This window comes from Sphaerodactylus townsendi, linkage group LG14 (genome assembly GCF_021028975.2).
Source record: "Sphaerodactylus townsendi isolate TG3544 linkage group LG14, MPM_Stown_v2.3, whole genome shotgun sequence".
Classification (NCBI taxonomy): domain Eukaryota; kingdom Metazoa; phylum Chordata; class Lepidosauria; order Squamata; family Sphaerodactylidae; genus Sphaerodactylus; species Sphaerodactylus townsendi.
In genome coordinates this window covers 32,085,901-32,108,432 of record NC_059438.1, presented here as the reverse complement: position 1 = coordinate 32,108,432, position 22,532 = coordinate 32,085,901, and the positions used below count along the sequence as shown (strand labels likewise).

Below are 22,532 nucleotides of genomic sequence, written 5' to 3'. Positions count from 1 at the left end.
AACAGATGAGAGGGGGTTAAAGAGTAAAGCAAGCAGAGCAGGCTGAGGTTTTTGTAAGTTGACTGAGTCAACTTAGGATTTCTCTGTGATCACTTCCGTGCATCCTCAGGATTTGAAAAGAGCTTGTCCGTGCCGTGGAAGTGCAGAAAAAAAGCTCAGAATTAGATATTCAGTGCAAAATTCCTCATTAAAGAAAGTTTCCAGCCCTTATAGCTTTGCTGTTAGATATTACTCAAAAGTATGCCATATCCACCAAAGCTGCTTTTGTGCATCTTTACTTCTTCTTCGCTCGTTAACGTGCAGCAATGCTAAATGCAGGGCTTCCTTTGAGGTAAATGCACTCGGACTGCCCGGGTTCACAAAGGCAAGTGCTTTGCTTGCATTAGCTTTTATGCAAGGCTGGCTGTTATTGCTATTATTTTCATTATTTCAATTTATTTCCTGCCTTTTACAATAGTCTCGGGGGGGGGGGGGGTACAATAAAAAGCCTGATAAAAATCTAAGTTCTAAACCTCCCAAAGGTGTCCTAAAACACTCCTACCTCCCCCAAAAGTGAGCGGATTGTCCAGGACACTTCAAGGCCACCCCCCCCCCCATCCCAGTAGGGGCATCAGCTGAATGCCTAGGTGAAGAGGCACCAAAACTTCCAAAGAATAGATGCCTGATGGGCCTCTAGTGGGAGGGCAGGGGCCACTGTTGAAAAGACCCACTGAGGTGCCCTGCTCTGACAGGGGTGTGACAGCCAAGTAGGCCTCTCCCTCTGACCTCAGTGTCCAGGCGGGAATAAAAGAAAGAAAAGTAGGTATTACTAGGCAGTGGCGTAGTGCCCATGGGACAGGGGGCGCAGCACCCCGGGTGAAAGAGGCGTGACTGGGCCATGGAGGGGGCATGGTGGGGGCATTCTGGGGTGGGGTGGGTGGTGCCGTGGGAGGGGTGCAGGGCATGCACATGCCCCGGGCGCATTTTCCCCTGTTATTAAGTTTCTGTGGAGATAGGGAGATCTGAACCTAGAACCCAGATACTGAACCTAGAACAGAGGTTCAACATGTGTTCCACCCTTGAGCTAAACCTCTGACTTAAAGGCAAACTCACAAAAGAGAACTGGTTCCTTGTTACAATCCTATAATGATTCTTTTAGCATATTTTCTTGCTGGAAAGACACAGATTTGAGAACCATGTATTCCATTTGACTAAGCCAGAAGGTGTTCACGATCCCGCTTTCTCATCTATTATTGTTCTTCTGGTTTCATATCTCTATAATTAACCTTCTGCTTTGGCTTCAAATGAACCGCCAGTCTCAAAGCAAAACACAGCTGAAATTGACATGTTTAGTCTGAATTTGGTTTAATCCATAAAAACCCAACAAGCACCACATCAATCAGAATCAAAAGTTTCTGGAAGCTCTTCAGGTTCACCGAACGAGTTCACGAACTTTGTGGATATTTTGTTAAATGTCCAACTCGTTTTAGAGGTAAAGCTGACAGTGTTCAACTGGGAGCATAACTGTTTGAATGTGAAGAAGACCATCCCCTTCCAGTTAATGTGGTCACTTTCCATGATAGTTAGGACTTCGGTCCAAATGCATTGGTTACCCAAGCTTTCTGATAGACATCCAGAAACTTCTTGATAATGCCAATGTGGTCTTAATATCATACATAAATTCCCATTTCGTGAGTTTACTGATGTCCAGAAAGCTCCTCAGAAATGTTACAAGACTAATTAAAAAACAATAAAGTCTTTTTAAAAATTCAGATGTTTCTCAGAAAGTATGGCTTTCACCAAACATTCAGTGGAAAGGTGGCATATTCTCCTGACGTTTCACCTGCATCTGGGGCTGGCATCCTCTGAAGATGCCAGCCCCAGATGCAGGTGAAACATCAGGAGAAAATGCTACTGGAACATGGCCATACAACCTGGAAAACCCACAACATCCTAGTGATTCTGGCCAAGAAAGCCTTCGACAATACATTCAGTGGAAACTCTAGGACAAGAGTCTCCAATTTGGTGCCCGTGGGTGTCATAGCACCTGTTGACACCTTCTGAGGCACCCTCTGAGTGTTTTTAGGAAGTGGGTGGAGTCAGAGACTTTTTTCCCTGCAAGGCAGTCTATCGGAGATTTGATTGGCTGTGCAAATTTTTAAAAGACTTTGTTTTGGCAGCAGATGCCACCCCAGTACAAGGCTCAGCCGGGTAATTGAAGTTAAGTTATGGCAGATGTATTGTGGCCGCCTCCACCTCCTGTGGAAGCCATTTTGTGGAAAGCCATTTTGTTGCTGTGCTCACCATGCCCTGTCAGAATTCCAAATGTGTCTGCAGGCTCAAAAAACTTGGAGACACCTCCTCTGGGAGTACAATCCAATCCAGGCCCCATTTGCATGACTGAAAGTCTCATTCATTTCAATGGAGGGCAGTTAGCTTGAAAAGCATTTTCTTGGGAATAAATGCCAATTAATGAAATCAGACTTGGGTGTTGTGGGTTTTCCGGGTTGTATGGCTGTGTTCCAGTTGCATTTTCTCCTGATGTTTCGCCTGCATCTGTGGCTGGCATCTTCAGAGCATCTTCAACACCCTAGTGATTCTGGCTGTGAAAGCCTTTGATGAAATCAGACTTGTTTCCGAGTAGCTTTACTTAGGATTGTTCCGTTGGGCAGTTATTGGAATCTCCCATTGTTGGCAATGGGACTCAAAAGTGGCAGATCAAGTGACCATAGTGAAGAAGAAGAAGAAGAAGAAGAAGAAGAAGAAGAAGAAGAAGAAGAAGAAGAAGAAGAAGAAGAAGAAGAAGAAGAAGAAGAAGAAGAAGAAGAAGAGGACGAGGACGAGGACGAGGACGAGGACGAGGACGAGTTTGAATTTATATCCCCCCTTTCTCTCCTGTAGGAGACTCAAAGGGGCTTACAATCTCCTTGCCCTTCCCCCCTCACAACAAACACCCTGTGAGGTAGATGGGGCTGAGAGAGCTCCGAGAAGCTGGGACTAGCCCAAGGTCACCCAGCTGGCTTGTGTGGGAGTGCCCAGGCTAATCTGAATTCCCCAGATAAGCCTCCACAGCTCAGGCGGCAGAGCTGGGAATCAAACCCGGTTCCTCCAGATTAGATACACGAGCTCTTAACCTCCTACGCCACTGCTGTCTAGTGGATGAAACTGTCTGTTTGGAATGGGAGCCCACGCTTGCCAACTTGAGGTTTTTGTTGAAAAAAACAGAAGTGAGAGAGACAAATATAATACAGAATGGGGTGTGGTATTTTGGATTGCAGTCTGCCCAGAGCATGATGCTGGTAAATCCTACCTAATTTCCAACTGTTGAGGAAGAATAACCCAATTTTCCCTATGCCATTTAGTGAATTGAACTCTCTCTGGGGCAGATGCCTCACCCTGGATTTTAGACACAAGGTTCTAATTTTAAAGCTGTTCCTTTAATTATTTAATTATTATTGTTCCGTTAATTAGTTGCATTTTGTCTTCTAATGTCAGATCAAACAAAAGGCCAGAGCAATAATCCAAACGGGTGCTTTCTTAAAGTTGTAAATATAGCTCCATACCTTACATCATTGTGGCTATAGTGACGCTGAAAAATCATGTAAAGCTATAAGATTTTGCTGAGGTATACCTGGCATAAAATTTAATCAAGTCTTTAAAATGAATTTGCTGCAGAGCAAGAGATGTACTGATAGAGCATCAAGAGGAAGATTTTTAAAAGTAAAAAGTAGTTTCTTCTACTGGGCTTTGTGCTTTTGAAAAAAGTTACCTTTATTTTGCTTTTGCTCTGTGGAGGAGGTGTCTCTGAACCTGCCGTAGCTCCCTTGTCCCTCACTAAGGGATACATCTAAATGCTCAGTTTGTGTTTCCTGTCCCTATCTTCCTTGCACAGAGTCCAACAGTCCTGGTTTTGACACAGGTCATAATTCTGGCTATTTCTGGCGGTTTCTGCACGGGCTGAAAGCAACGGCTTCAGCCCGGTAAAACACCGTTTGGGCGGGGACCCTTCGCACAGGCGCCGCTGCCAAATCGATGCAGCAGCGCTCTGTGCCCGCCCAAACGGTGTTTTCAAAACTCGCTTGGGGAGCGAGTTTTCCTGCAAACGCCAGCTTCCATCTGCTGCCATGCGAACGGCAGTGGGTGGAAGCCGGCGTTTTCCTTTCCTCTTCAGCCTGAAACGCCTTTATCTTCTGCTGGCAACCGTTGTTTAAAATCAGTATTTGAGGAGGGAAGGGACACGCCCCCTGGCCTCAGGTGCTTCAGCTGTCGCTCTGGCCATGGGGGTGTGTCCCCTTCCCTCCTCAGAGTGACAACAGAGCGATGGCTGCCAGCAGAAGGTAAGGAGGGGTTTGGGGCTTGGGAGGGGGTGGAATACGTGGCTATGCGGAGCTTGCTCTAACAGCTGCGCATCCCATGGGGCCGTTTGTGCGAACGGGCCCAGAGCCTGCATCGGCATGATTATTGCCGATGCAGGCTCTCTCCCTTGGTTGTGCAGAAACAGCCTCTGTTACTGGCACATGATCTGGCTGCCACATGGGAATTAAAGAAGGGTCTGGGACTGGAAAAGTTGAGGAGCACTCATGGAAGATCCTATGAAAAGAGGAGACTGTATCACAAATGTACCACCTGAAGAAGCATTGAGGGAGAGGTCTGTGAGAAATTCTTCCATGTGACATCAGGCAAAATAAACATTTGAGTTCTTGTTTTGCACCTGTGCAAATAGCACTATTGGTCAACCACGTATGGCATTATTCTGGAACAAAGTGGTATTTCCTGGTATTCCAAAGAATCCATGGATTGGGCTCATCACAATGAAGACATTAAAAAAACTGAGGTCGATTCCCCACTTCAAAAATGAAACTAGATACAAACTGGGTAGGTTTGAGCACGTGCCTTTTGAGCCCGGTTTCAAGGTCCCCACTGCAGCTTCTGCCCCATAAGTGGCAACAATGCAGCAGCCAGGCAGGAGTACCCACTGTTGGCGGATCAAACACGTGATCCGCTGAGGGGCTATCCTGATTGGCTGCTGCGTTGTGCTGGGGCGGGAATTTTTTAAAATTTTCAAACTGACAGATCCACGTCTCTGCGAGCATGCGCAGAACAACTCTATGCGGTCGTGGATACGTGGATACGATGTTTAGTGCTACTTTGTACTGCCTTTTACTCAGTGGAGCATTCAAACTGCCCCCACGATGTTTCGTTTAGACATGGATCTTTGATCCGCAAAAATTTTTTAAAGGGCTGCACGTGCATCGTGCATAGCCCACTGCTTCCTGATTGGACGAAAGGCTCCATGTCACTACCAGCGGTGGGAAAAATGAAACCAGATTCACCCCCTGAAATTCCCCACAGCTCCACATTCAGCGCACGTTTTTTCAAAAGGTCTACTTTCTTCCAGGTTCTGAAATAACATGCACCGGGGGGGGGGGAGCGTGGCAGAGACGGGTTCAATCCGTTTTCGGCGCTGGTGTAGTGGGGAGTTCTGCTGGAAGCCTGGATATTTTCTGTGACGAGCACGCCTCTAATCGTGAATGGGGAATCGACCTGAGAAAGAACTTTCAGCTTTAGGGAAGCAGCTACATGGAACATCCGTGATGTACCTGTTAATATGTGATGGCTTTGCACCAAATTCATATAGCAAGATACATTTAACTATCCATGTTTAAATCTACCAGTTTTAAATAAAACATCTCTGTTTAGACATATTGTGTTGAGATTTGCCTTTATAAAAAAATGTTGATGGGAGTCCATAAAAAGAAATCCACTCTCAGTGAGATATTCTTTGCTTGGCAGGAATAAATCAAGTTAGAACTGAACAGAAGAAACAGGATTTCAGTTGTTATAAGTGGGTTGTGCATGCACACATACTGCTAGATGCAACCTAAGCAAATGTTGAATGTCCATGACTCTGGGTCAGACCCAGCAGCAAATGGTCATAACTGTACTCAATTTTATGTTAAGGAATCTCTTACCTACTCGAAGCTCTTGTCCAAAGACAGTTTTCTCCCCCAGTGCGGAGCAGTTCCACCTGCCGTATCGGAACTGGTACTGGCATTCATTGATTCCCATCTGGGCCCCTTCTCCGATCACTATGATGGCATCAGGACGGCTCTGGCAGATCGCTCGTTGCCGAGGGGCCAACCCTGGGATTTTATTGCAAATGATGTTTGCTCCTAAAGCCACCACAGAGGACAAAGCTCTGTAGAGAAACAGAAAAGAGGCATTAGAGCTAATGGAGGCCATTAATTCCATTTCCTTGATAGCATAGCACGCTGGATGAGCCAAGAAGCTACAAGCAAAAGGGTTGGAAGAAGCGCCTGTAATTACAGATGCTTTATCCCAACCTCTTTGGTCTGGCAATTGGGCTGGAAACCTTGCATGACTTTCAGTAATGCCTGGTTTCATCTGGCCCAGAGTTACCACATGTGCAATCCCTTTTACAAAATTTTGGCACTTCTAGCCTCAGTCTGCCATCCAACCAGGAAGTGAGGAAGCAGACGTTAAAATTTGACTTGGATTTTGGAGATGATGGGCAAAGAGTAGGTTGAGTTAAATAGATATTGGATCCACCTGGATACAGAATGCTTTTGAGCCAGGATGCCCCTTTTTAGTTTTAAATCACAACATTTAAAGAAAACACAGAGAATTACTATTTTTGACCACCGTTTGCACTTATAAACACGAGGTGCTGAATGATTAATAGGAGCTGGGGAGCGTGCATTTTGGAGTCTGGTTTTTTTCAGTTCTGGAAAATGGTTTGGAACATTTCTCAAAAACCTTTTAGAACACGTAAAAGGCACATCTTCGTATCACTGTAATCACGGCATTTGTCATTTCTGTTCAAGCTTTTGCATACTGCTAAATGATTAACAATTTTGGGGTCGCAATCCAGGTCAAAATTTTGGGAGCTTTGCCATCAGTTGCAGTGAGATTTGGACCACACCCTCAACTGTCTCGGTCTTCTCTTTACAAGACCTTGAGGTTTTGGACTAAACCCAAAAGAGCCCAGGCTGAGGCAGAGCTTGCTGCCTTGTCTGAAGCCACCACCAAGTTCATGGCATAGATGAGGGTCTAAATCAGGGGCTTTTCTAGTTCACAGATTGGTCACTAACCTAGGGCTAGCCTGTTGCCCTAGGTAACATTTCCAGCTCTGATCCTTCTGCATAATTTCAGAGATCAATAGAATACATTTTAATCTTTGGTAACAGCCGGCTCAGATTCCAAAGCATTGCTGCAATGCCTGTCTCAGTGACTTAACTTGGTACAAAAATAATATTTGTCGATCAATTCTCTTAACAATGAATGCCAATGGAGAACACCTCAGGATAGCTCATGCACTAAACCACAATGGAATGCAGAGATTCAGGCAAGGCCAAACCTTGAGAAGGCTGCAGCAGGGACAACAGCTGTTCTTTAAGCTGAGTTTGGTTTTTGTTTGGCCCACAATTCTATGTTCAGTTTGCCCAAAATGCAATGACAAACGAACAAGAAAACTAGAAGTGCAAATTCCTCATTTTCTAGATGTGGAGGAGCTCAAGCACTTGACTTCAGACAACTTCGCCAGCTCACCATTTGTTTGTGGACATATCATGCAAGATAACTGCCTTGAACTTTAAAGCTCTGCCAAGATGGCGTTTCTGTTCCCACAATCACCTGCAGCTTGCGACATGGGCGACTCCTGTACAGGGGGTCATCATTAATACACAGTCCATGCCCCCTCTACACAGGATACCACTGTTTACTTGCCTGCTGTGACTTTCTGGGCAGCAGGCTTCCCAAAAGTATTGGCAGTGACAGCCAAGTGGGCAAACAACGGAGTGGCAATGGCATCGATGAGATGCTGTCTCTGCTGCTTACTCACCTGGTTTATCTTCCTTGAGGGGGTGGTTCCCAGAGCTATAATCACTTATCTGAGTGGGCAGATGTTTGCCCATGTATGCCCATGATTCTGATCCAAATCTGCCCCTGTGTTCCTGGGAACTGACTTCCCAGCATGGCACTCCAGGCACCTGGTCCAAAGTTCTCAAAAGGTGGGGGGGGTTCATGTTCACCTTGTGGATGTTGTAAAATCACCCCACACTAGAATGGTGTAGAATCATAGGTGTCAAACTCGTGCCCCTCCAGATGTTATTTGGGGAGGGGGGTGGTTGGGGGGGGGGGGGGTTGGGGGGGCGGGCTGGGCGGGGGGGGGGGGGGTGGGGGGGGGGGGGGGTGGGGGGGGGGGGGGGTGGGGGGGGGAGGTGGGTGGGGGGAGGGGGGGGGGGTGGGGGGGGGTGGTGGTGGGGGGGGTGGGGGATGGTGGGGGGGGGGGTGGGGGGGGGGGGGGGGGGGGGGGGGGGGGGGGGGGGAGGGGGGGTTGGGGGGGGGGGGGGGGGGGGGGGGGGGGGGGTGGGGGTGGGGGTGGGAGGGGGGGGGGGGGGGGTTGGGGGGGTGGGGGGGGGGGGGGGGTAGTGGGGGGGGGGGGGGGGGGGGGGGGGGGGGGGGGGGGTGGGGGGGGGGGGGGGGGGGGGGGGGGGGGGGTGGGGGGGGGGGGGGGCCACCTGAGCTGTGGAGGCTTATCTGGGGGGAATCTCAGATTAGCCTGGTGGCCATCTCCCCACACACGCCAGCTGGGTGACCTTGGGCTAGTCACAGCTTCTCGGAGCTCTCTCAGCTCTCCACCCACCTCACAGGGTGTTTGTTGTGAGGGGGGAAGGGCATGAGGAGATTGTAAGCCCCTTTGAGTCTCCTGCAGGAGAGAAAGGGGGGACATAAACCAAAACCCTTCTCTTCTCTCTCTCTCTCTCTTTCCTTCTCTTCTTCTCTTCTCTTCTTCTTCCTCTTCTTCTCTCTCTTCTCTCTTTTCTTTCTTTCCTTTTTTCTTTCTTTCTCTTTTCTTTTTCTTTCTTTCTTTCTTTCTTTTCTTTTCTCTCTTCTTTTCTTTTCCTTCTCTTCTTCTTCTTCTCTCTCTTCTCTTCCTTCTCTTCTCTTCTTCTTCTTCTTCTTCTTCTTCTTCTTCTTCTTCTTCTCTTCTTCTTCTTCTTCTTCTTCTTCTACTCTTTCGGTCCAGTGTACCTGTCCAGGGACAGGTTTGTTCATTGCCTACAGTTACTAGTAAACATTTCCTTGATTTGGATATTGATTTAGACGATATCAGATTCATATACAAGTATACATCATTCCCTCCTATTTTTTAAAAGGGAGTCCTGGTTACTAGGGAAAAGTCACCTTTTTTTCATCTTCCTGCCTCACAACCTTCTTTCAAATCCATTTTTAGCTTCTAAATCACTGCTGTAATTTATGGCTAGCAGAAATGCTGTGTCATGAGATCGAGGTTTGGATAATTCTGTATTAAATAAATGTGCCCGACAGAATTTCAGGCTTCCTCTGAAGCTGTTCCTTGCGGGCTTCCTCATTTCATTTGTCACACATTCTAATAGGTTATGTTGCACATTTGGGTCTTGGCAGCCTGCGCTACGTCTGTACTTGGATTTGAAAGCATATCACTTGATAACGGCTAAAAACAGATTAACGTGCTCGATTTTGTCGTTGCGGTTCATTTTTCTTTATGGTGCAATATCCTCCGGATTTTTAACACAGGAAATCCTGAATGCCGTGGCGTGGCATGCGACCCGTTGCGCTGCAAAAACACTTTGGCCTGTCCTTAGGGCTCAATGGGTATTGCCACACTTTGGACTCAACAGGAAAGCGTGGCTGAGAATTACCTTGGCTGCTGTTGCTGCCTGGGAGCGGACAGGGAAAGGGGCGGGCTCAGGACCAGCGACCAGCCCAGTAGGCGGGGCCATTCTGCTGCTGGCGCCAGTGCATGATGTAGGTGGGGGGTTTTTCAGACGGAAAAGCACCCCCAAAAATATCGACAAGGTATTTTTGGAGATTTTTATTGCCTCGTGTTATTACCACATTCCCTTTTATTGCCACATTTTTCAGACGGAAATGCACCCGAAAAATACCTTGTCGGTATTTTTGGAGATTTTTTCATTGCCTCGTTTTATTGCCACATTCCCTTTTGTTGCCATGTTTTTCAGACGGAAAAGCACCCCCCAAAATACCGACAAGGTATTTTTGGAGATTTTTTTCTAGTTTTATTGAATGCCCATTTGAACTACTTTAAGCAGACTATTCTTTCTGAGTCCACTGAAGACTGAAGTCTTGGAAGGCTGTAATTTGACATAGCATGATACTATCAATCCCGTGGTGCTTTCCATTTTATATTCTTTGACTGAAGTGCAGAAGTGATTAAAAGCTCTTCCCTGATACAGCTGGACAAGATATTTATCTCCAGCCATGGAGATATGTTGTAGTCAGAGTGCACAGGCCTTGTCTAGATGGATGAGTGAACTGACTCAAGGTGAGATAACTTCACAGGGTAGATTCAAAGTCCTTGTCTCCCTCCTAAGAACTCTGCATCACCCCCACATGTGCCAGAAATTCTGTGAGTTTCAGGCACACATAGGTTGTATTCCAATTGCAACTACAGCATGCGTAGAAGGGGCTTCAGTTTCTACACACACACACACACACACACACACACACACACACACACACACACACACACACACACACACACACACACCCCATTTTTGGAAACTGAAACAGCCCTCAAGAGCTCCGGTGAGAAACTGGAATGTAATGATGGTTTCACATAAGAATCCGAACAGTGGACAGCAGTTTCCTGGGGATATTTTAGTTCACAAAAATAGCTTGTGGGGAAACACACCACAGTCACAAGAAGAATATGGCCTCTGCAAACCTCCAAGAGACACAACACCTGGGCCCGTTCTGCACAGCAAAAGTACAGTGGGTTCCAGTTGGCGCTTTTGCATGCCTCCATGCAGGCAGCGAACAGAGCCCATGGAAGCAATGTGGGTTGCCGTCATGCCTTCACACGAAGGTGCATCTTTTTTTGTTAACCTACCTCCCATCGATGCTCAGCTACACAGGCATGCATGGCTGGACCTGTGTGTCTACGCAGATGCTAGGCGGGGAAGAAAAAATGGAACGTGCAGCCACATTACAAGCGCCTCCTGCCCAGCCGTTTGCTCGGAAGCCCCTGCAACCTGGGCTATTTAAAAAGAATTGCGGATAGTGCAATACTTGAAACCCCCGGTTTTGGGGGGAAACACAGGGCAGACTTGCATTAGGGTAAGGTGACCAGATGGTCACCTTTGTGAACCGGGACGGGGGTAGGCGGCCGCACGCGCGCAGCCACAGGAGCGCACTGCCTTCTGGGGCGCTGCCGTTTCCCACCCTGTCACAGGCAGCGCCCCAGAAGGCCGTGCTCCTGCGGCCACGCGCGAGCGGGAGGCTGCCGCACTGCCTTGCGCCCCAGAAGCCAGTGCGGCAGCCTCCCAAAAATCGAGACAATGGAAATAACCCGCAGGACGCGGGACAAATTGTGTGAAGGCGGGACTGTCCTGCCAAAAGCAGGACGTCTGGTCAGCCTACATTAGGGGCGGGATACGTGTGAAATTCCTCCCCTAAACAGGCTTTATACTGCCATTAACCAGCATTTATTGGCCCATGTGCATCATGGCCCAAGAGACTCTCGGAAGCCACAAGGATTTTGTATCACGTGAATTAACCCACCTTGTTCCCCAAGCCAGAATCCCATATGTGTTTTCAGAATCCACACAGACAGTGGCCATTGCTGGATTACTGGGGTGTTATTATTATAGGCCGCCATCTTCAATCACCAAGGGAATAAAATGAAGAAAATAGTCTCACAGACAAAAGGAGATCTGCTTAGCCCAAATCCCTTCGCTCTTAAAACGTACTTCACGATGACCGATAAAAAGCCCTATAATGGAATCTTTGTGAAAAGGAACCAGCAGCATATTTTGTGGTGACACTGTGACACATCTGAAACAGGATATCACTACTGGATGGTTTATTTAATTAAGAATTCCTAAGTAAATATTTTTGAGCATACATAAGTCGCCGAAATTTGGCAAAAGCTTTCCCCACTCCAGATTGCATCTGCATGTGTTTTTATGCTTTCAATTTTGTTTTCCACTTCAGGCTTCAAGAAATCACTGTTGGCACACGGCATGATGAAATGGAAATCAAGTCAGCCCGCTCCGCAAGGGCCCTGTGGTGGGGCCATCCCAGTTGTGGTTCTGACTCTGGGGCAAATCTCCAACTCATGTGCCTTTTGCAGTGGAAATCATTTCTGAGGTCCATTGGAAGGAGAAAGTTTATTTCTTGAGGACGTTTTCACGAAATGCAAACAAAAACGTGTGCTCCGAAGCGAAGTAACAAAAATTAAAGGGGCCCTCTCACACAATCACCTCAGCGCACGGAAGTTGTGATCTTTGCAGCTTACCTGGTGAATTTATAGCGAGCTAGCGAGGGTTTTTGACAGAGATTAGCCAGTGCGCTTCAATGGCAGGGAAGGAATTCGAATCTGGGTCTTCCCAATCCCGGTCCAACCAGGACTAATTGGCTAATCTTGATTGACAACATTAATTTGGAACCTTGAACCTGGTTGAGAAGGACGGGAAGCCTCTTAAGTAGTTGACCCTTTGGCCCTTCCTAGCCAGATAGGCAATTAGGTGCTCAACCAGTAAAGGCCTCATCTGAATCCAGACGCCCCGGAACAACGGCTTCGTGGGTCTTAATGAATTTGTTCATAGCTTTGTGGGAGATGGGTTTTAGAAGCAGTTTTGGAGTTAAGAAATATTCAGTTTGTTGCCTGGTCGTAGGACTTTGCTCCAAAAGAAAGGTTACTACCATGCCCTGTTGAATTTGCAATACAAAGCAACATACATTTGAGCAAAATTAGTGATACAACTATAAGGATCAGCTGTAAAATACAATATGAAAGCTGCGGCATTCCTTCCTAACCCCCTTAAGTAATCGGTGTCCTGCAGCAAGCTGTTGATCTAAGTCTGTGTGTAAAAACTGGCTACAGGAAGTGATTTCTCTTTTAAAGTGTTATTTGCCACACCTTAGAAAAATAACCCAAGCAACCCAAAGGCCTTTTGGGCTGCATTCGGACAACATTTGAATCCAGAAGCCCTAAAACAATAGCTTTGTGGGTCTTTAATGAATTTGTTCATAGCTTGGTGAAGATGGGTTTTAGCACCGAGCAAGATCCCAACTGCTACCTCATCTAGAATGTGCCGCTAGATAGAAGTCTCTCTGGTCTGGTCCAGCTCTGGATTACTATGATGTCCTGGTCAAGTGGAGTTTCTCATTCCCCACCCCCACCCCCGCCAGCCAAGATTCTAAACCTCAGTTAAATCTAGATCAGGGGTCTGCAACCTGTGGCTCTCCAGGTGTTCATGGACTACAAATCCCATCAGCCCCTGCCAGCATGGCCAATTGGCCATGGTGGCAGGAGCTGATGGGAATTGTAGTCCATGAACATCTGGAGAGCCGCAGGTTGCAGACCCCTGATCTAGATAGTGGTTGGAGATCTCTTGGTGACAGAGATCAGCTCACCTAAAGATCAGATAGTGACAGAGATCAGTTCACCTAAAGAAAATGGCTGCTTTGGAAGGAGGACTCTGTGGCGTTATACCCCATGGAATTCCCTTCTCACTCTGAACCTGCACTCCTCTGGTTCCACACACCCCAATTCCAGGTGTTTCCCCACCAAGAGCTGGCAACTCTTGTTAAATTCCAGAGAGGAGGTGTGGTGGGTGGACAATAAATAACCATTGGCTGAGATCCCCTCGTTGGCCCTCCACAATGTATATGGTAGTAAGCGTCTGATCATAGCAAGACACCTTTGCAGCTGCAGTCAGTTAATGCCTTTCATCGCTTCAGTTGCACAAACAAATACAAACGAGAATGTTGTGGTTGAGCTGAATAGACATCTTGGCCCTGAGCCTTTTCTCCACCCACAGAGATCTATAACTGCAGGGCAAAGCTGACATTCCCTGAGGCCAGCCTGCCTGTCGAATCTTGATAGTAAGCAGAGGAGTCCTGGGAAAAGACCAATACAGTCCCCATTTTTACCTTCTCTGTCCCTGGGAGAACTCTGCTGGAATGGGGTTTGGGTGGCAAACCATTTCCACGGAGGTCTTCTTCTCTCTCTTAAATAAAGGACAGGCTTTCAACATTTTATGAACCAACAAATCAATCAATTGTTAGAATTTGGCACGATCAATACACTTGAATCAAGAATCAAAAGCCTTTAATGGCATAGCTTCAGAAAGAACAAATATTAAAATATACTAGTAATACAATAATTTACATGTTAAGACAAGTCCCCGTCAACATACCTTCTACAGTTACAATGTTATTGAGCCGTGGTACATTATTATGAGAGAGTTCCTTGTGACCTCAGAACATTTCATCATTTCTGCTAAAAAATGAACTAAAACTTCACATAATAGGCCCCTTCCGCACATGCAAAATAATGCGTTTTCAAACCACTTTCACAACTGTTTGCAAGTGGATTTTGCTATTCCGCACAGCTTCAAAGAGCACTGAAAGCAGTTTGAAAGTGCATTATTCTGCATGTGCGGAATGAGCCATAGATTAATATCAACGATATCTAACAGAATATGGGCTCCAAGCATATCATTTAGTCCAACATTCCAGCCAAAGAGCTCTTTCCAATGCTCCTCCCTATTATATTTACAGCAAAAAACAGGTAATGTATCAATGATTCTATACACTTGGTATTGCATGAGCATACCCTTTTAGGTTTTTCAGTTTTTGAGAATCTACCTCGAAGAACACCAGATGGCATTACATGGCATGACAGTCCTTAAATTAGGATCCAGCAAATTGGTGAGATATGAAGCCATACAACTGGTTTAATACAAAGTGTAAAAATAAGAGGGGAGCAGGTTTGGTTTGCCTCCTTCATTAATTTATTAATGTTCCAATCCATAAGGATTTTTTAAAGTTAACTCACGTAGTTTGCATGGTGATAGCATGAATAAATACTCAACATTTAATCCACTTTCTTGCATTTTGTTGAGGATAAATCTATTCCAACTGGAATCACATAATTCTGCTAAGACCAGAGGTAAATAAGATCCAGGTTTTGCATTAAAATGCTTGTGTACCCAGTGGTGTACCGGTAATGGGGACATGGGGTAACCCATGTCTCCGGACGCATGCTGTAAGGAGCGCCAGGCACCAGCCCGGTCCCCACGCCCAGTCTCTCCCCACAGCTTGGTGACTCAGGCAGCACCAGGCAGCTCCCCCTGTGCTGGGGTGTGAGCTGCTCACCGCAGCCGCAGGTCAGCTCCCCCCACCAGGAACCGGCCTACCACCACAGCATCCACCCGGGCTGCTTGCCATCCACCAACACGAAGCCCCGCCCTCCACCTCCCTGCAGGCCAGCTCCTGCCCTCTCCAGATGTTGCCTTGGGTGCCATTTTCCCCAATACTCCTGAGGATTCTCCATCAAGCTAAATAACCCAATAACTGAGGATTCTCCATCAAGCTAAAACCTCTAGAGGGACCTGGCCTGTTTCAAATCATAATGCCGCCTAAGGAACGCAAGTGGGGAGGCCCATTATTCCATATAAAAATTTGGAATGCAGAACATTTAGCATGGAGTCAACTGCATCTAAGATCAATACACATAAAACACTACATGGTAAAAACTGCTCCTGCTTAAGTTATAGCTATTCAGACTTTTTGTGAGGTTTCACATTTTAAAAAAACACCCCATGAAAATAAGTACTATACTAAAGCCCTGGACAGCCAACTTTCTGAACGCTGGGTGATGGTAGGAGGAGTCAACTCTCAGCACATCAAAGATCAATGTTTTCAGTGCATGAATGCATGTCAGGGCTGCTGATGCATTGGCCACTGTGCCAAAAGACTGCAATGTGTACTTCTCTTATATCGAGTGTTATGGGATATTGACGTATCCCTGTGTGCTTCTAGGGCAGGGGTAGGGAACCTGCGGCTCTCCAGATGTTCAGGAACTACAATTCCCATCAGGGCTGCAGGTTCCCTACCCCTGTTCTAGGGAAACATGTTCTACTCCCATATAAATATGCCAGTGATCCTGATATTATTCATTTGCTACTTGATTAAAGTATTTCCATCTCCTCTTTCTCCATGCAATTAAGGGGAGTCACAGACATTACAAGAAGCCCAAGAAATACAATAAATTACAAAATATACAATAACATAGTCAATACAAATTCTTTTCAAATAAAATCTGGGAAAAGTCACCTTAAGTCAGGGGTGGAGGGAGGGGGGACTCCACCCAGGGTGCAAGCGCGCCCTGGCACCCACCATGGACCATCTGCCCCTGGCCTGAAATGCCACACCCCTGCCACACCACCAGAACGCCCTGGCCACACCCCCGCCACACCATCGGAATGCCCTGGCCACACCCCCGCTACACCATCGGAACACCCTGGCCACACCCCCGCTACACCATTGGAACGCCCTGGCCACACCCCCGCTACACCATTGGAACGCCCTGGCCACACCCCCGCCACACCGTGCGCCCAGGGCATCATGCCCCACCCGATCCCGTTGGCATTACACCTCTGCCTTAAATAAAAGCAACCTCTGAGTCAAAATGGCTCTTCTTGATTTCCTAAAAACAGGCCGTGTCAGCAGCCTCCAGAAGCAAACCATTCTACAAGATAGTAGAGAGTGCCCTGGGTTGGGAAAGACCTGGACATTTTGGAGAATGGAGCCTGGCATGGGAAGGGGTGGTTCTGCTGCCCCCATGGTGTTGGTGAGAAGGCAGCATTGAGGAGACAAAATGGCTTGGGTAACTGGCAAATAGCTGCATGTACGTTCAAGGGTTTTGGTGCCTATAAGAACATGATGTCTTCTAGTCAGGGGCCTACCACCCAGGGGGACATATGGGGGTCAAATGTCACTGGGCTGCAGGCATTTAGTCACGTGAGGGTGGAAAATAGCCCCACGACCCTCTCCTTCTCCTAGGTTCATACACTGACTTCAAGACCTGGCAAAAAAAAGTTGTTTGGTTGTGGTGGGAGAGGACAGCCGCCCATATGGGGAGGGGGGAGCAGAAAACTCATATTTTGCACCAGGCTACATTTTGGCTAGGTACGCCTCTGCTTCTAGTGCTGGCTTTCCTATTAACTATCTGCACACAAGACTGCATCAAAAGCATGTATGTGTATGTTTTTGTATTAAAAATCAATACAATACTATCAATCACATCTTTGCATAACAAGTTCCACCCAAACACTTACTGATTGGTTCCCCACCCTGGGACATGGACAATATATACCCCACCAAACATTCCCTTCTCTCAGGACACAGTGTGTTAACAGACTTCCCACTGTGATACACCTCTGAAGATGCCAGCCACAGATGCAGGCGAAACGTTAGGAACAAGATCCACAAGACCACGGCCACGCAGCCTGGAAAACCCACCACAACCAATAACTCAGCTGATGATATGGAAGAATATACATACAGGCTTCTAAGCAATTGACTTAGCACCACAGCATTCAAAACCATGCGGAAGATGCATAAATCACTTTTTAAAACACAATTCAAGAATATCATAAAGAGTAAAAGCGAAGAACACCTCCTTCTAATTGCCTTTCAAAGAACCTGTAACTACATTTAAAATGCAAAAATATTGAGAATTAGAATGAAATTATTAGAAAGAACTTCATTACCATCCAATAATAGAAGCCTGCTATATAATCCGCTCTTTGTCAAATTAATGTAAAAGCTAAAAACACAAACATTGGCTAATTCTGAAAGAGGTTTGAATAGAAAAGAAGATCAGATTGGGGGGTGGGGAGGAGGCGGCCAGAAGACCACGGACAGAAAAGCCATATCTTCCAAGGCAAAATTGCTTCCACAGTAAAGGTTGTCTCAGCCCCCCACCCACACCCTGCCCAAACCATTGTTTTACTTGGCTTCTACATCACTTTGCCCCCTTCCACACATGCAGAATAATGCACTTTCAATCTACTTTCACAACTGTTTACAAGTGGATTTTGCTATTTTGAGCAGTAAAATCCAGCTGCAAAGTGCATTGAAAGTGGATTGAAAGTGCATTATCCCACATGTGCGGAAGGAGCCTTTGCAATGTATATTCCACCTCTGGGCTTTACCATTTTTTAAATTAAAACCTGCTTGATCTTTTTTGAATAATGGTACTGAAAAGCAGATCCTGTCACCATGCAGGTGGACGGAGTGGGTTTTTCAACCTCCCTCCCTGCATCCAGCGACATTCCCTTTCCCACTGCCCTATGTCTATCATTCTTCCCATCACCGATGGGCTTTTTGATGGCTTTTAAAAACAGATCATAGGTATATTGCACAGGTGTCAAACTCACAGCCCTCCAGATGTTACGGACTACAGTTCTCATCACCCCCTGCCAGCATAATGCTGACGGGGCTGATGGGAACTGTAGTCCATAACATCTGGAGGGCCGCAAGTTTGACACCTACTAGTTGCCATCAAAACATTATAGTGGTATGCCTATTTGAAGTTATTATTTTAAGTTGACAAGAGACCTATCAGTGATGGGGAGGAAAATAGTAAGCACTAGGGATACCATGGGAAATTATCACATGTGGATTCCCCACAGCCGCCATGAATGCTTTTTCCAGAGCAGTGGAGGATTGTCCCAGTTTGAGGAGGAGAAGAAGAGTTTGGATTTATATCCCCCTTTCTCTCCTGTAGGAGACTCAAAGGGGCTTACAATCTCCTTGCCCTTCCCCCCTCAAAACAAACACCCTGTGAGGAGGGTGGGGCTGAGAGAGCTCCGAAAAGCTGTGACTAGCCCAAGGTCACCCAGCTGGTGTGTGTGGGAGTGCACAGGCTAATTTGAATTCCCCAGATAAGCCTCCACAACTCAGGCAGCACAGCAGGGAATCAAACCTGGTTCCTCCAGATTAGAATGCACCTGCTCTTAACCACTTCTTTGGAAGCAGCTAAGGGAGTAAGTGGAATACTGCTTGTTTTAAGAGCTGCAGACTCTCATCTGAAGAACTGGGTTTGGTTCCCCATTCCTCCACATGAAACCTTGGGCTAGTCACAGTTCTCTCAGAACTCTCTCAGCACCCCCCAATCTTACAAAGTGCTTGTCATGGGGAGCAGAAGGGAAAGCAATGGCAAGCCACTTTGAGACTCCTTCCTGTAGAGAAAAGGGTATAAAAACAAACTCTTCTTCGTCTTCTTTTTTGAGACGTTCTAACGTAACTTCGTTACGGTACGTTCTTGTGCGTCTTTATATCTGCTGGTTGTGCTGCGTTGTATCTGATGTTTGAGTTGTGTGCGTTATGACCAAGGGTTATGACATTACATTCAGTTCAATTTAATACCGCTTGTAGCGCTTGGCCCTGCATGACTTTTCATTTTTTTGGGCTGACCTCTGAAGAGGCAACTTGCTGCTCATGGTCTCTATACAAGTCACGCTACTCTGAATGAGCAGGGAATGTGTGGCTCTCTGAAAAGAGGGCATTTCTACTACCAAGTCTAATGCACACGCCTTTTCCGCAAACTGCCCTGTGAACCAGATCGCAAACTCGTTTGAGACACGTTTGAAAAAACTTCCGGACTCTTGCATAAGCAGCACAATCCCACTGTTACTTTTAGGGAAATAGCAGTGTCTAAACTTGTTAAGTAGTCTGAAAGAGTTCTCGTGAAGGATGGAAACATTTTTGCAAAGCCTGGTTTATACAGCTGTAAGTAATTTTCACACTGCAATCAAAAAGTACAACCAGTAGCAGGCTCCTTTTCCATCCTTTTCTTTGGCCCTCACTTCTAATATGTGTCCTCCCTGAACTCTGACATTTGGTTCTTTTTCTTTTTTTGCTACGTTGTGGCTTGGACCCCCTTCCATCTTTCTGAGGGTTCCCACTTTCGTCCTCTTATTGCGGCACGGAGACAGGTTGACCACACGTCTGTCTTGTCTAGGTCAACTTCCAGTCAGACTCAAACTCAGACTGCTGTACAGCAGGTAAGATATCCAACAACGATGGAAAAGCGAAGGTGAACTCAAGACTTGTCCAATATGCAAGTAGGGGCAAGGGCAAAATGTTGGGTAGCTGATAAAATTGTTGGATCCCCCTGGCCACCAGTAGGGGTTAGACAAGTAGAGTTGCCAGCTTCAAGCTGGGAAAATTCTCGAAATTTAGGGATGGAGCCGGAGGAGGACAAACTCCCCATGGAGACCACCCAGAAAAGCATCCATTTTCTCCAGGGGGAACTGACCAGAGGTGGGATCCAGCAGGTTCTCACAGGTTCCCGAGAGGAGGTTACTAATTATTTATGTAGGTTACTAATGGGTGATTTTGCCACGGGATTTTTGCCTTAGTGACGCCCCTCCTCTCAGCAGTAGCGCACGGAACTTGAAGCAGTCTAGCAGGAGGTGCGCCGGCGTGCGTGGCAGCCTGCGCCTGTGTGCATTCGAGCTTCCTCCTAAGCGACCGGCAGCGAGTGGCTGGGCCAAGGCTCCGTTTTCACAGCCTCTGCTCCAGCAATGCCCCGCCCCTAGGAATGCCTTCCGGCCATGCCCCCCGCCGTGCCCTCACTTCAGCCCCATTGGCGCTACGCCACAGTTTGAATCCCACCACCATGGGAACCTGTTACTAAAATTTTTGGATCCCACCACTGGAACTGACCTCTATTGTCTGGCAATGAGCTGTAATTCTGCGTGATCCCCAGGTCCCTTCTGGTGGCTGGCATCCCTAGTAATTGAGTTTCTAGTGGTCTCTGTCCCCCATAAAAGGTTGCAGATCACCAGACAGTCTATTATTGTCTCCTCCCTCTTGGGTTTTGAGATTACTTCACAAGGTGGCCTTATTGGTTAAATATGGAGAAAGGAGAAGATGGAGAAATATGCTCGTGGAACATGACAAAACGTCTGCTGATGAGTGCTCGTTCCAACCTGGGTGGGTGTTTTTAATTAGGTCTCAGAGAGTTCCACAGAATGGGGAGAAATTTCGTTTTATTCTGTGTGAGCCTCCTCAAGCTTTAAGGTCTGGGCTCCAGCTTTTTAGGAAGTAAATCTGGCACTGCTTCAACAGGGTTGCCAGTTTTGGATGGAAAATATCTAGAGATTCTGGAAGTGGGGCCTGGGGAGGGCAGAATTTGTAGACGGGAGGGACTGCAGAATGGTACAAGGCTACAGTGTCCACCCTCCAAAGCAGACATTTTCTCCAGAGGAACCGATTGTCTGGAGATCAACAGTAATAGCAGAAGTTCACCTGAAGTCTCATCTGGAGGCTGGCAACCCTACAATTCAGGGAGGAACTTTTTATTTATTTATTTATTTATTATTTAAATTTATAGACCGCCCCATCCCCAAAGGGCTCTGGGCGGTGCACAACACTATCTGTATACAATGTGTAACAAGGGTCACAATAGTGACCATATTTACTAAAATCCCTTAAAAACCATTAAAAACCATTTAAACAGCGGTCAAACAATACGGCGCCCCGTAACCCAATTCATTAAGACCTCCCCTTTTTGATGGGAATGCCACAGATAAGGAGGTTTGAAAAGCAGAGATGATGAGGAAATCCTCTTAAGACAGAATTTGTAACTGAAACTTGAACCACAGGCTGTGGGAAGTTTGATGGGCCATCCAAGAATCCTTTGGGGGGTTTTAATTTACCCGCAGTGGTTCTTGGTCTCCATGTTGAATGTGAAAACTGAGCGGGGGAAAGAAACTTTAAAGTTCCATAGGTACACACACACCTGTACTCCCAAGATTCAGGGATACTGGCAAAAGTGCACTGCCAGGTTACAATTAGAAATGTAACATATTGATTTACAGCAAACCAGAAACACTTTGTATTCTTAAAAATAGCACAATAATTCTGTACTCTTGAGCTTTGACGTATAAAACAGCTGAGATATTAATTTACCATCAGGGAGAAATCGTAGGGCTCTTCCTTAATATGAAAATGAATAATATGAAGGAATTGTACGGCTCTTCCTTTAATATGAAAATAATCTCGAAGCGAGATAGAGCATGTTAAACTAATGTGGTAAAATAATGTAACCTGGTATGTAACTAGTCATCAGTCATTATGTATGATGTATAGGTATTTTAATTTTTGTTGTTCCTTTTTTCTCTGTTCTTTGTTCTTTCTGAAACGTTAATACAGATATATTTTTAAAAAGATAAAGAGGAAAAAGAAATGTGACAAAGATGTAATATTATCTAATTGGCAAAAGAGTTGGGATATTCAGTCCCCATCTCTCCTGCAATAACTCCATGACATTGTGAGCATCCCCCATAATCCTGGCTATTTACAGAATAGCCTGTGATCTTGATAGCGAAGCTGGTGAACAAATTCATCATGAAACTCAATGGAAATGCAGCATAGGGAACTTACTTTTCTAGCTGTTCGCATTTTCTTCCTTTCTCTCCGCTTGAGTTTGGGACTCATGCAAACAATGAGAAAAAACTCTAAGCCAGGCTTCTACCAGGGCAGTGCCAATTAAGCCTGGATGACCCATCTGGCCTCTTGGTCAGCAGTGGCATAGTGGTTAAGAGCAGGTGCATTCTAATCTGGAGGAACCAGGTTTGATTCCCCACTCTGCCGCTTGAGCTGTGGAGGCTTGTCTGGGGAATTCAGGTTTGCCTGTGCACTTCAACACGTGCCAGCTGGGTGAC

The 22,532-nt window shown here is 46.4% G+C and overlaps 1 protein-coding gene across 4 annotated transcripts in view; it reads right to left on the bottom strand.

Moving 5' to 3' along the window:
- Positions 1–22,532, bottom strand: part of WNT7B (Wnt family member 7B) — a 117,304-nt gene that overhangs the window by 26,494 nt on the left and 68,278 nt on the right. For all 4 annotated transcript variants that reach the window (XM_048516007.1, XM_048516008.1, XM_048516006.1 and 1 more), the window contains exon 2: positions 5,952–6,178. In XM_048516007.1, the coding sequence (XP_048371964.1) occupies positions 5,952–6,178 (227 nt within the window). The remainder of the gene's footprint in view (positions 1–5,951; positions 6,179–22,532) is intronic.